Consider the following 15,867-nt stretch of genomic DNA (forward strand, 5'->3'; position numbering starts at 1 on the left):
TTGGGAGAAAAAAATATTTTTTACCCATCAATATTATTTGTTACAGTTTAATAAATCATTTTTTTATTTTAAATAAATTATATTAATATAAACAAAGCCTTATTATATCAAAATAAATATTTGTTTCCACCAAATAATATTTAGTAGTAGGTACTAAATATTTATTTGGTAAGTATTGTCGGTAGATGGCTATGCTTTAATTCCAATGTGATACATAACCTATTCACTGACTTAGATTATTTTATTCAGCTCGATTTTGGGAGATTTATTTTCCTTTTGATAACACACAAACTCTTAAATGGTTTATAAATTTTTCAATTAGTCTATTATTGATATGTTAAAAACTTGTTTAATTTTAAATTTTATAAATGTCTCAAATGTGAACGTTATTTACTTTAAAATTGGCGGTAAAAAATTTAAATCAAAATTACAAGTGAAATATTGAAGATACAAAAAAATGATACACAGAAAGGAAAATTTATTGACAGGAGAACAAAATTCTTGGCTCAAGAAAGTTTTCGAGTGCCGAAAGGAGGACCAAAGTTGTGTTTGCTGAAGTAAAAATTTTTCTTTGAATTCTATTCTTGGTGGAAGTCATTTTTTTTTAATTCAAAATATCATAAATACTTGATACAATAAATTTTTATATTTGATCAAGATTTTTAGATACTTTAGGGAAGCAGCGCCACCTACTTCAGCTGAGAAAAAAATTTTCTCACCTTGAGAAAATATTTCTCGAAAATATTTGATACTCATTTTATATTATTTTAGCGTGCAATTATACATATGGAATGAAAAAAAAATGATGAAATATTATTTGATCTTCCCAATTGACATGTTAATCAATAAAAATATTAATGAAAATTAACTTCTATCTTTATATTTAATTTTTTGGACCAAGAGAAAAATTTTCTCAAAACAAGAAAATTAACTTCTATCAAGAACTAAATTTTTTGGAGCAAGAGGCTGAATTTTCTCAAAACAACAACATTTTCTCGACTTAAATAAATTTTCTTGGATCAAGATACGTATTTCTTTAAGCAAGAGAATTAATTTTGTTGGAATAAGTGAAATTTCTTGTCAAAAAAAATTTTTTTTTCGCTCAAGAAAATAATTAGGAAGAAAAATATTTTCTTGGCTCAAATGAACCTTTTTTTCTGTGTACTTTTCGTGGATCTTCTTTAGATTTAAACATCAGGATCAATTATTAAAAATTAAAACTACGCGCGAAATATTGAAGATATAAAAAAAAAATAAGAACCTTTTTTTTTGTAGAAAATTCAACCTTCCATAAAAAAAGTTCTTAAAAAAATCAATTTGCAATTTTTAAATGAAATATTTTAATTAAATTAAAATTTTTGATTTAAAAAATTTAATAAAATACAAATGAATGGATCTTATTAATTTTTAAATAAAAAAAAAATATTAATAAAATTTTAAATATTTTTTGAGTTCAAATAAAAATTTTTAAATCAAAAAATTAATTTTTAGTTAAAAAAAAAAATTTTTATTAAATAAAAATAAATAATTCTCATTAATTTTTTAATTAAAAATATTAGTAAAATTTTAAACATTTTTTAAGTTTAAATAAAAATTTTTAATACAAAAAATTAGTTTAAAATTAAAAAAAAAATATTTTAACTAAATAAAAATGAATGATTTTTACTAATTTTTAAAAAAAGTTCTTGTAAAATTTTCTATATCTCTAATATTTTGCTTCCAAATTTGATTTAAAATCTTTACAAATAATTATTTATCATTTTTAAAAAAATTTTATTGGAAAAAAATTTTCCAAATCTAGAAAATTTGTATTTCTTCAGCAAATAAAATAAAAAATTTCCCCTCAATGTATAATTTAAAAAAGAAAATGAGTATTTAAAAAAAAAAAGTTTTCCAATTTTAAAAATATGCACCCAAAAAACAAATTTCTTGCACGAAGAAAATTTTAAGGAAAATAAAAGTTATTTTGGAGCAAGAAAAAATTTTCTTGGCTCAAGAAAATTTTCTAAGCTCACGAAACTTTGACTTCATTCGAGAATTTTTTTTTTTTCAGTGTACCAAGAAAATTTTAATTTCTTCCTGAAATAAACTAAATAAATTTCCATTCCCATGTTAAATTTTTTCAAAACAAAATTTCCTCTCAATGTATCATAATCTGTTAGTAAACCGATCGAAAAACATCAAACAACCTCTGGAGCATCACCACGCTCACCAAAGATAAAGAGTTGGTATACCTATAGTAATCCAACGACCAAGCAAGTAAGTAAGAAAGACCATCATTCCCTGTAGCAAAGCGTGTGAGGAAGAAGAAAGAGCCTAGAGACTCTGGCCTTGGCCGTTGCCGGCGAGTAATTCAGTCAAGGTTTCGGACGATGAACTTGTCGGTAGAAGGAGGGCCCTGGGTGGTGGGGTTCCTCCAACCAACCAGAAGCCGTGGATGCTCCCCGAGTGAATTTTGATTGGGCATCTGGATGTTGTGTCGGGGCCCGGTGTTGTCAGTGACCTCCAGGACTGAAAATACGATCAACAAGTCTGTGCTAATGTAACAGAGCAGAGGGTTCCTGTCCTCTGTACTTACTACTCAGTTGGCTTTTCCAGTCCCTCTCTTCTTGTCTACTTACACTAGCTCACAACTGGTGTAAGTAACTGACAACACCATCAGTATTATATAGCAAGTTCTGGCTGCTGGTAGCTTAGCCCCCCACTCCTGGCACACCAGACCGTCAACACGATCACTAGCAAGGGTGTACAGGCTACAAGCTAGTCAGGTAACCATTACCGCCTGGCATCAACCTCCAGTCAGACGAACGCGAGCCTCCCTCGAGCGAAGACTCACTTTCACTATCTCCAGTATTTTTTTTTTCGTGTTTTTATTTGTATTTTTTATCAACATTGTTCTTAAATTGTTCTGTAAATTGTGTGGAATTTTTATTGTTGATCATACTGTGAAGTGCTGTGGCCTGTGGCTAAGTGCTATGTGTGCTTTAACACCGGATTAAAACACCTAGAGGATTTAATGATTCCAAAACTTGTGGCTGATAGTACGATAGAGCGCTCCAATTCGATGCAGCCCTGGTACGACACCATGATCTTGACACCGGACAGCAGCATTCATCAGAGCCTGGTCCCTTCTGGTCCCGGCTCACCGGTGTCCATTGCCTCCAACAAATCCTCCTCCAGACCCTCCAGTGTCACCATCTCTAGTCCTTATCATATCGCACAGGTCCCACATGTTGTTCCTAATATGCCTACCATGGACTCTACTGTATCTTCCGCTAGACCTGAACCTGAACTTAATATAGGTACTTTTTTCCTCATTTTTTTGGTCATTTTTGGGGGGAAAATTTTTAATCTAGGGAAATTTTTTGCGAATCTTTTAATGTATAAAATAATAAACTAATCACTGAGCGTGACAGAGTGAAAGCAGAAAGTTGTAATACACGATGCTGTAACTCTGGTGAACTGGAGAAAGTAAACTCTTTTTCTCTCCTTTCTCTTAGTACGCTAGCGCACACGTGCTTTTATTTTTAAGATTAATTTTTTAATTTTTTTGTTGTTCTTTTAATGTTGCAGAATTTGATGGGACGACTGTTTTATGTCGAGTTTGCGGAGATAAAGCTTCTGGGTTTCATTATGGTGTACATTCTTGTGAAGGATGCAAGGTAAGATTTTTTATTATTAAACAAAAAAATTTACTTGGGTCAAAAAAATTTTTTAAAAATTTTCTTGAATTGAAGAAATTTTTTTTTTAATTTTGTCTTGAATTAAGAATTTTTTTTTAATGTTTTGAATTTAAAAAATTTTGTCTTAAACTAAAAAATATTATTTTTAAAATTTTGTCTTGAATTAAGAAAATTTTTCTTTTAATTTTGTCTCAAATTAAAAAAATTTTGTCTTAAATTAAGAAAATTATTTTTTAAACTTTTTCTTGAATTAAGAAATTTTTTTTTTTAATTTTGTGTTGAATCAAGATAAATTTTTTTATTGAATTTTTTTAAGATTGAGATTTAAGTTAATTTTTTTTTTATGAGTAATTAATCTTGATATCAATGACTTGGTAATTAAATTCAATCTAAGAACGTTTTCAGTAAACTCTCCTTTTTTCACGCGAAAGTACCTGGTTTTTCTATTCTATAACCAGCCTGTTGTATTTGCGGAGGTGAAAGTATTTTCTAAGCGGTCTTTTTTATTTAAAAATTAGTATTTTTGCGCTATAAATGTTTCATTGCGAGAGAGAAGAGGTTGAATTTTTTTACAAGTATTTAGAAATTTAGATTTTTGTTACTAAATGTTATTATATATTAGTCTTGGGCTTTTACTAAAAATTTGCATTGTAAATATTAAGGTAATTTCACTTAGTGTTGTAAAAATTCTCATTGATATTTAGATTTTTTTTTTATAACTCTTTCATAATTTTGGATTTTATTTTTATTTATTTTAAGTTTAAATATTATTTTTAAATATATTTATTCATAAATTTATCTAATAAATTGCTTAAATAATTTGATGATCAAAATTTAATCTAAATAAAAATAAAAATCAATGATTTTTAGTAATTTTTAAATTAAAAATATTATTAGTGAAATTTTTAATTCAAAAAATTAATTTGCAATTAAAAAAAAATATTTTAATTAAATAAAAATGAATTTTATTAAAATTTTTAAATTAAAAATATCATTAGTAAAATTTTAAATATTTTTTAAGTTCAAATAAAAATTTTTAATTCAAAAAATTAGTTAACAATAAAAAAAAATGTATTTAAATAAAAATGAATGATTTTTATTAATTTTTACATTAAAAAGAATTATTCGTAAAATTTTAAATATTTTTTGAATTTAAAAAATTAATTTGCAATTAAAATAAAAAATATTTTAATTGAATAAAAATAAATCTCTCTAATTTTTAAATTAAAAATATTAATAAAATTTTGAATTTTATTTTAACTTTAAATAAAAATTTTTAATTCAAAAAATTAATTTGCGATTAAAAAAAATTAATTAAATAAAAATAAATGATTTTTATTAATTTTTAAATTAAAAATATTATTAATAAAATTTTAAACATTTTTGGAGTTTAAATAAAAATTTATAATTCAAAAAATTAATTTACAATTCAAAAAAAATTTTATTAAATAAAAATGAATGATTTTTATTCATTTAAAAATTTTTAAAATTACTAGTAAAATATTTAAATACTATTTGAGTTTAAAATTTATAATTCAAAAAATAAAAATGTAATAATAACTATTTAAAATAATTAGTGTGATTGAATGTGATGATAAGCGGTTAAAAATATATAAAAAAAAAAAAAAAAAATAAAGTTGTCGACCTGAGTCCGTATATAATAATATTCCTGGAGTGACCAAGGTTTAAGGAAGCTCGTTAATAAATGTTACTTGCCAGATGACCCTCAAAAAACTATTAACTCATTGGCATGACCGTATAAAACCGTCAAGGTCCATACCACTTGGAATATAATCCAGTCATTCTGACATTTCGTTAAAAACTTATCCGGAAGAACAAAATACAGCCGAAAAATTTTTTTAACTAGTCATGACCGTTTCAATTTTTTACAAGGACAATATAAATTTATCTTCGAAACCAGAGACATCCGCGTGACCCATCTTCTCCCTCTACTCCCTACTGAGGAGCATCTCAAGGCGGAAATTTGCGGTGGCCCAGACTCACTATTAGAGAGAGTGAAATCTATTATGTATAAATACGACCTCGAAATCACAATACATTTAAACGCGCTTACGCAAACTAACACACAAACCGAGGCACCAAATGTGGCAAATTCAGTTTTTTTTTTTTCTAAATTTCTTTCACTTTTCTGAAAGCAGAGTAAAATTGTAAAGAGTCTTCAGGTATAATATTTTTTCCTGAATGATCCAGATTATTTTTATGGATGATCGATCATCGATTATCTTCATGGCCTAAATTTGTTATTGTATTCTATCGCTCTAAAATTCACGGAAAAAACTACAATAAATAATAATAATAATCGATTGATAATAAATACTATTTAAAATAATAATAAAAAATAGCCGACATTTAAAAATTATAATAATTTTTTTTATTGAAAAAATTAAATGAAAAAATTTAACTTAAATAATTTTTTTTTCATTGAAAAAATTAAAAGAAAAAATTTAACATGTAGAAAATTTATTAAAATTAATTTAGCAGATATTTGAAAATTTTTTTAACAAATAAATTATGGCAAAAAAAAGTAGAAAAAAAATTGAAATTTTAAAAAATGAAAAATGCAATTTTTTTTTAATAATTTTTTGGAAAAAATCTATTTATTAAGAAAAATTTTTAAATAGTTAAACTAACTTTAATGTCATAGAAAATTTTTTTAATTATTTAGGCAACTTTTTTACTTGTAATTTAATTTTTGAAAAAAAAAACAAAAATTGTTTTATTTTAGATAAAATTTAAATGAAATAAAAAATCGAAAAATTGATTTTTTTTAATTGTTCTTTTTTACGGATTTATAAAAATTGAATATTTTGTTAATTTTTATTTTAAAAAAAATTTTCAAATTATATTCTAAATTTTTTTTTTAATTTATTCTATTTTTATCGCTCTCTAAGACAAAAAATATTTTAAAAACCGGAAAAAATTTCATCATCATTATTTCATTGAAAAACACTTAAAATTGTAAATTTTTGAACTTTAATTGAAAAAAAATTACTAAAATATTTAATTTTTATACTTTTTCTTATTTTTATCATAAATTTACCATACAGAAGAACAATTTGAAAGAATAAATATTAAAAAAGATCAATTTTTTATACTTAAAAATAAGTTCTGCATAATTACCAAAAATTATTAAGAAAAATTACTAAATTTTTATACACAGAAAAAAAATTGAATCAAGTTAATAATTTTGAAGAACTTAATCTTTTAAATTTAAGTAAAAAAAATTCTTAAACTAAGAAATTTTTCTTAATTTAATTAAATTTAACTTAATTCAAAAATTTTTCGTCTTAATTCAAGCCACCAAAACTTTTCAAAATTATTTTCTTGGTTCAAAAATTTTTCTCTTGATTCAAATTAATTTTTTTTTCCGTGTAATAAAAATTTTAAATTTAAAATTGCTAATGTTAATTTTTACTAAGTAAAATAGTAAATTTTTACCGCAATAATAAAAACAAATTATTTTTAACAAGTTACAATTTTTTAATCTTTTCAATATTAAATTATAAATTTTGAATTTTATAATTTAAAAAATTTTACATTGTAATTTTTAATATTAAATTTATTAAATTTTATAATTAAATTTTTACTATGTTAAAAATTGAACTATTAATTAAAAAAAAAATTTTTTTTATTCTATATATTTATTATGCATATATCAGATAAATTCGTTGAATTATTAATGATTGTACAGAATAAAAAAAAAAAAAAAAAAGATAAGGAAAATTTTTTATTAGTGTAGTATTTTTTTGCGAAACGGTTTTTTTGCACGATTGGCAATTACTTCTCGAAGGCCGTCAAGTCAACGTCCTCGTGGTCTTGGCGAAGTGCTGGTGGCAGAGGGGAAGTGTGGGAAGGAATAGGTTACGAGTAAATAAGAAGGGGAAATAAAAATAATAAAAATAATATAATGGCATATTTGCAGACTCCACTGTAATTCCCCACTACTTACTACTTTAACAATCCCCCTTCTCTCTTTATATTAACTTCGCGTTTACCTGGTACTTTAGATCAGCGAACTTTCAGCTTTCAGATGCCTCTCAGCACTCTTACTGTTAATATCTTATCATATTTATGCTGTAATTAATTTAATAACTTTAAATAAAAGTAAATAAAGTAAATATTGTCGGGAATTTGTATTAATTTTTGGGTACGATAAATATTAGGCTGTTCTCCAGCAGAGCGTTTTATTGTACGGCGACCTTTTTGACCAGAAAATAATCGGTGAAACTTTAAAAAATATTTTTCGCAGCGGGAATTAATAGAAAAGGTTTTTCAGCTAGGTACAGAAATCTTAAATATGTACGGAAGAAATTATCCCACTGGCCACAGAAAATAAGATCAAAGAGCCCATTGAGTAGTTTGATGATCCGAAGAATGGGATACTGGCTCAGGTAGAGCCAGAAAGATCTTTTACAGATGAAAAGATTTTTGTTGCAAGTATAGTTGACAAAAAGAAAGTTTTAGGAATGTAAAAGTGCACAATATAATGCTTGTTTAATTATCAAATAATAAAATAAAAAATATAAAACAGAAGGAGTTCTATTTAATAAGATTTAGTAATAGTTACTAAATTAAGTAACAAACCTTCAATTACCAAATAAGTAATAGTTACTAAATAATTCAAAATCCCATTGCCACCAAATAAATATTTAGTATTAATAAATGATTTATTGCGTAGCAATAAATCGTTTATTGCACTGAAAAAAAAAATTCTTGACTGAAGTATAAATTTTCTTGGCTCAAGAAAATATTAAGGAAGGTTGAAAATTTCTTGAATGAAGTTAAAGTTTCTCGAGCCAAGAAAATTTTCTTGAGTCAAGAAAATTTTTTCTTGCTCCAAAATAATTTTCGTTTTCCTTAAAATTTTCTTGGCGCAAGAAATTTGTTTTTTGTGTGTGGTATTAAAAAAATTCATTTTTTAACTAATTTTAGCGTACAACTTAACTTTTTTACTCAAAATACATCAAAATTATTAAAATAAATAATTTTAAGTAAAAATATAAGGTATTATAAAAAAAATAATCTCATTAAATTACAATTTTTTATTTGAGACATTTATAAAATTTAAAATTAAACAAGTTTTTAACATATTAATAATAGACTAATTGAAAAATTTTAACTAAACTCCACTGAGAAATGACATATAAGCCATTTGGGAGTATGTGTGTTTTCAAAGGGAAGATAAATCTCCCAAAATCGAGCTGGATAAAATAATCTAAGTCAGTGAATAGGTTATGTATCACATTGGAATTAAAGCATAGCCATCTACCGACAATACTTACCAAAGAAATATTTAGTACCTATTACTAAATATTATTTGGTGGAAACAAATATTTATTTTGATGTAATAAGGCTTTGTTTATATTAATATAATTTATTTAGAATAAAAGAATGATTTATTAAACTGTAATAAATAATATTGATGGGTGAAAAATATTTTTTTCTCCCAAATAAATGACTGAAAATTTTGTTACTTAAGTTTAGTACTCTGTACTAAATCCTTCTATCAGTGTAGTTACTCAATGATTTAGTAACAAACCTTTAATTACCAAATATTTAGTAATAGTTACTAAATAATTTATCAAAGCCCATTTATTTCCACCAAATAAATATTTAGTAGTATTTAACAAATGATTTATTGCTACGCAATAAATCATTAATTGGTATTAAAGAAATTCATTTTTTAACTAATTTTAGCGTAAAACCTAACTTTTTTACTCAAAATAAATCAAAATAATTAAAATAAATAATTTTAAGTAAAAATATAAGGTATTATAGAGAAAATAATCTCATTAAATTATAATTTTTTATTTGAGACATTTATAAAATTTAAAATTAAACAAGTTTTTAACATATCAATAATAGACTAATTGAAAAATTTAAACTAAAGCATAGCCATCTACCGACAATACTTACCAAATAAATATTTAGTACCTACTACTAAATATTATTTGGTGGAAACAAATATTTTTTTTGATGTAATAAGGCTTTGTTTATATTAATATAATTTATTTAGAATAAAAAAATGATTTATTAAACTGTAACAAATAATATTGATGGGTAAAAAATATTTTTTTCTCTCAAATAAATGACTGAAAATTTTGTTATTTAAGTTTCATACTAAATTTTTCTATCAGTGTAGTTACTAAATTATTTAGTAACAAACCTTTAATTACCAAATATTTAGTAATAGTTACTAAATAATTTATCAAAGCCCATTTATTTCCACCAAATAAATATTTAGTAGTATTTAACAAATGATTTATTGCTACGCAATAAATCGTTTATTGGTATTAAAGAAATTCATTTTGTAACTAATTTTAGCGTAAAACCTAACTTTTTTACTCAAAATAAATCAAAATAATTAAAATAAATAATTTTAAGTAAAAATATAAGGTATTATAAAGAAAATAATCTCATTAAATTATAATTTTTTATTTGAGACATTTATAAAATTAAAAATTAAACAAGTTTTTAACATATCAATAATAGACTAATTGAAAAATTTAAACTAAACTCCACTGAGAAATGAAATATAAGCCATTTGAGAGTATGTGTGTTTTCAAAGAGAAGATAAATCTCCCAAAATCGAGCTGGATTAAGTCAGTGAATAGGTTATGTTTCACATTGGAATTAAAGCATAGCCATCTACCGACAATACTTATCAAACAAATATTTAGTACTTATTACTAAATATTATTTGGTGGAAACAAATATTTATTTCCATGTACTAAGGCTTTGTTTATGTTAATATAATTTATTTAGAGTGGAAAAATTATTTATTAAACTGTAACAAATAATATTGATGGGTAAAAAATATTTTTTTCTCCCAAATAAATGACCAAAAATTTTGTTACTAAATCAGTTTATAACTCCATACTGAATCCTTCTATGTTTTGTTTTTTTTATTTTATTAATTGCAATTAAACGACATTGAATTTCATAGCCATTCTTAATAGAGCATCTTCAATTCCTTCAAACAATTAAAAAAAAAATAATTTGACTCAATTAATGGATTTTTTGGCAAGCTACAGTGTTTACACTTCATTCTTAACAAACTGGAAAATTTTTTAAGCTATTTTGATAGATAGAATTAATCTCGATTAAATAATCTTGACAATAGTATGCAAAATATCTTGATTATGTTAACTAACAAGGCTATAATAATAAAAACAAGCAAAAATTTTTAATACCTTAATTTTAGCTCATTATTTTTGGAATTTAAATAAAAATTGGTGCTTTCTCTTGTTCTTTTGAATGTATTCTAGCTACAGACAATAACGAAGATAGGTTAACTTTTATTGCGCGAATATTAACCTGCTCTATAGCGGTCAGAATGATTTTATGACACAGATAAGTTAAGCTCAACTATAACTCAAAGTTAAACGACAAATACTATTAAAGTATCGTTAAATGTTTTGACCAAGTTGTGGAAAGGGAAGAGAACGCGGAAGAGTATTGGGTATATCTTTGCTGAGAGACTAGGTCGCTCGGTCGTACTACTGTTGCACCAGCATATTTTGATCATCATTCGTGCGTGTTTTTAAAATTATTCTTTTCTAATAATTTTTATGTTAGAAAATTAAAAAATCTGTAGATTTCTTTACAAAATTTCACTGCAAAGAAAAAATTAATTTTTTAACATATATTTTATTATTATTGTAAATAAAAAAATTTGAAGCTGAAAAAAAATGTAAATTTTTTTTTTTCAATTTTTTTACAAAGATAAAAATTTTTAATTAAACAATAAAAATTAATCTTTAAAAAAAATTATTGTCAATTTTATAATTAATAAGAAATTAATTTTTTTTTAATTAAAAAAAAATTTATTTCTTAAAAATAAAAAATTGTTTAAAATTTTAAAGCAAAAAAATTTTTTATTCTAAAATTGTTCATATTTTTCCATAAAAAATTTTTTTCTCAGTGCAAAAAGTAATAAAAAGTGTAAATAAAAAAATTTGAAGCTGAAAAAAAAATGTAAAATATTTTTTTTTCAATTTTTTTACAAAGAAAAAAAATTTTTTAATAATAAAAAATTGCCAAAAAAATAAAATTTTAAAGCAAAAAAATTTTTTACTCCAAAATTGTTCATATTTTTCCATAAAAAAATTTTTTGTTCAGTGCTAAAAGTAATGACAAGTTATAATTAGAGTGTCTTTAACAGTTGTCTGTTTTTTTAGTCTAAAAATCGAAGCCAGAAAGTTTAAAATACTCGAGATGAGTGTACACAACTGAAATAGAATAACGAGATCAATACAAAAGGAGGGTGTGTATCCCGGTCAATCGCTTGGGTTTTTACGGAGGGTTGAAATGAGGCTCGAGGGTGCATTAACCCTCCGGTCGTCGACCTCGCGAACCAGATACGTCACCCTCGCGTTTTCCTATACAGGATAGACAGTAATATACAAACTGTAGAATATAGAATATATATTTGTAGTGTGTTGCTTGTTGCGCGGTGTATAGTAGCTATTCCCTCGTTTCTCCCACTAGCACGCCATCACTTTTGATGTCGTAACGAGTCGTGATCTCATTTTCATTTGATTGCGCGCGCGGGTATTTTGGTGCTGCCACGAGGGTTACTGACCCCTTGTGCATCTACTACACAATCAGGTCATCCGCTTATTATTGTAGTAGGTGTTCTCCGCGTCATGTCTACGGAAGTCAAAAGATAGATAATTCAACTCTATTTTATTGCTATAATTTTGAACTCACTATCCTCTTATCAAGTCGTTTCAATTATTGATCTAATTAAACATCGAAGATCCTGCACAGAAAAAAAGGTTCAGTTGAGTCAAGAAAATATTTTTCTTCCTAATTATTTTCTTAAGCAAAAAAAAATTTTTTTTTGACAAGAAATTTCACTTATTCCAACAAAATTAATTCTCTTGCTTTGAGAAATACGTATCTTGTTCGAAGAAAATTTATTTAAGTCAAGAAAATCTTGTTGTTTTGAGAAAATTCAGCCTCTTGCTCCAAAAAATTTAGTTCTTGATAGAAGTTAATTTTCTTGTCTTGAGAAAATTTCTCTCTTGCTCCAAAAAATTAAATATAAAGATAGAAGTAAATTTTCATCAATATTTTTATTGATTAACATGTCTAATGGGAAGATCAAATAATATTGCATCATTTTTTTTCATTCAAAATGTATAATTGCACGCTAAAATAATATAAAATGGGTATCAAATATTCAAGAGAAAAATTTTCTCAAGGTGAGAAAATTTTTTTCTCAGCTGAAGTAAGTAGCGCTGCTTTCCTAAAGTATCTAAAAATCTTGATCAAATATAAAAATTTATTGTATCAAGTATTTATGATAATTTGAATTAAGAAAAAATGACTTCCATCAAGAATAGAATTTAAAGACAAATTTTTACTTCGGCCAACACAACTTTAGTCAGCCTTCACGTACCCGAAAATTTTCTTGAGCCAAGAATTTTGTTCTCCACACGAAAAGAACAAGATGACACTGGATATCATCCGAGATTATAGTCAGTGATATCTGTGGTGAAAAAATATTTCAGATAGTAGTTAAAAAAGTCCAGATTATACTGGGTGATATCTGGATTATACTCATTATAATCTGGATTATACTCATTATAATCCGGATTATACTAGCTACTATCTGAAATTTTTTTTCACTCAATATAATCTGGGATGATATTCAGTGTCATCTTGTTCTTTCCATGCAGTCAAGAAATTTCTCTTTCTGTGCACAGAAACAAGGTTTACTTGAGCTGAGAAAATATTTTTCTTCCTAATTATTATCTTGAGAAAAAAAAATTTTTTTTGAGAACAAATTTGACTTATTCCAACAAAATTAATTATCTTGCTTTAAGAAATAGGTATTTTGATCCAAGAAAATTTATTTAAGTTAAGAAAATCTTGTTGTTTTGAGAAAATTCAGCCTCGAGCTCCAAAAAATTTAGTTCTTGATAGAAGTTAATTTTCTTGTCTTGAGAAAATTTCTCTCTTGCTCCAAAAAATTAAATATAAAGATAGAAGTTAATTTTCATTAATATTTTTATTGATTAACATGTCAATTGGGAAGATCAAATAATATTTCATCATTTTTTTTCATTCAATATGTTTAATTGCACGCTAAAATAATATAAAATGAGTATCAAATATTCTCGAGAAAAACTTCTCAAGGTGATAAAATTTTTTTCTCAGCTAAAGTAGGTGGCGCTGCTTCCCTAAAGTATCTAAAAATCTTGATCAAATGTGAAAATTTATTGTATCAAGTATTTATGATCTGAATTAAGAAAAAATGACTTCCACCAAGATTATAATTTCTCTAAAAATTTTTACTTTGGCCAACACAACGTCGGTCTTCCTACAGGCACCCGAAAATTTTCTTGAGCCAAGAATTTTATGCTTCAGTCAAGAAATTTTTCCATCTTTGTATCTGATTTATTTTCGGACGATTAGCCCATTGAATTATTAATCAGCTATGGATTAGTCATGCACCTCAGCGGGGAATTCCATAAAAAAAGGCAAAGTTTTTTATGCGAAGCAAGCAAAGAGGATGACCGGAGATAGACCATGCCAAATAAAGCGATCACCGGGATATCTGTTCTAAGTGTGCTGTATTATACACCGGGGTACTAATTCTTGTAGGCCGTATTCTTTGCGGTGAATGCCCTCGAGGAAGAGTGCGGTGATGCACGTTTATTCGCGCATGCGCAGATCTTACGTACATCACCGTTACTTAGTTTCGCGGGCTCCCGAGTAGCTCTTCCTCCCCCGCCCTTATTCAATGTTCCCCTAGCCAATCTGCTGTATATGCATGTAGCCGTAGGTTTACTTGTCCTAAGACCCCTTCCACTTAGCGATATGCCGCGAGCTTAGTGGCGGTCGCATGCGGCTCCGGTCATTGCCCTCAGCTCTCAAGTATTCCCAGTGAATCCCATACTTTGTAATCTTTTAACTCTCGCAGTACTGGTCATAAACCAATCCTTGCTCTTCTTACTTCTCTTCCTATTCTCTTCCTCGGTCTGTCTCATTTTCTAGTATCTATTTTATTTTACACTATCTAGGCTTTTCATTTCATAAATATAATAATCATAATAATAATAATAATAATAATTCGAACATATTTTCATATAATTATAATTTTGCTTTATTAAATAATTACTTTTGTCAAAATGCACTGAACTTTCTTAAATATTGACATTTTTAAAGATATAAGCTCATCCTGATGTTACACTCATTAAGAGCTTTCACTTGAGTACCCACATGTATTTTTGATATATTTTTCATATATACATATATATATTATATATAAATATATGAAAAAATGATGTCGGTACACAAATGAAAGATCTTGATGAGTGTAATGTCAAAATAAGCTTATATCTATAAAAATTTCAATATTTTACAAGATACAAGGTCATTTCATAAATATTGACATTTTTGAAGATATAAGGTCATCGTAATATTACAGGCATCAAGAGCTTTCATTTGAGTACCCACATACATTTTTTATATATTTTTAATATATACATATTATATATATAATATATATAAAATATATAAATATATAAAAAATTGATGTAGGTACTCAAATGAAAGGTCTTGATGAGTGTAACATCAGAATGAGCTTATATTTTTAAAAATGTCAATATTTCACCAGATACAAGGTCATTTCTTAATTATTAACATTTTTTAAGATATAAACTCATTTTGGTGTTACACTCATTGAGACCTTTCATTCAAGTACCCACATGGCATTTTTTATATATTTTATATATATAGTATTTGTGAAATATATAAATATATAAAATATATGAAAAATTGATGTGGGTACTTAAATGAAAGGTCTTGATGAGTCTAACATCGGGATGAGCTTATATCTTTGAAAATGTCAATAGTTCACAAGATATTTATTAAAATGCCCTGTATTTTCTTAAATATTGACATTTTTAAAGATATAAGTTCATCCTGATATTACACTCATTATGAGCTTTCATTTGAGTACTCACATGCATTTTTGATATATTTTTCATATATACATATATATAATATATACAAAATATATAAATATATGAAAAATTGATGTGGGTACTCAAATGAAAGGTCTCGATGAATATAACATCAGAATGAGCTTATATCTTTAAAAATGTCAATATTTCACAAACTAAAAGGTCATTTCTTAATTATGTATCTA

The 15,867-nt window shown here is 25.5% G+C and overlaps 1 protein-coding gene across 4 annotated transcripts in view; it reads left to right on the forward strand.

The window, feature by feature from the left end:
- The window catches only part of LOC123271088 (nuclear hormone receptor E75), a 178,000-nt gene that overhangs the window by 147,771 nt on the left and 14,362 nt on the right, over positions 1-15,867 (forward strand). For 3 of the 4 annotated variants that reach the window (XM_044737327.1, XM_044737328.1, XM_044737329.1), the window contains exon 2: positions 3,574-3,662. In XM_044737327.1, coding sequence (XP_044593262.1) covers positions 3,574-3,662 — 89 coding nt within the window. Of the gene's footprint in view, positions 1-2,924; positions 3,303-3,573; positions 3,663-15,867 lie in introns of those variants that run through there. The other variant, XM_044737326.1, reaches the window with a different exon arrangement.

Source organism: Cotesia glomerata, linkage group LG8 (assembly GCF_020080835.1).
Source record: "Cotesia glomerata isolate CgM1 linkage group LG8, MPM_Cglom_v2.3, whole genome shotgun sequence".
Lineage (NCBI taxonomy): Eukaryota > Metazoa > Arthropoda > Insecta > Hymenoptera > Braconidae > Cotesia > Cotesia glomerata.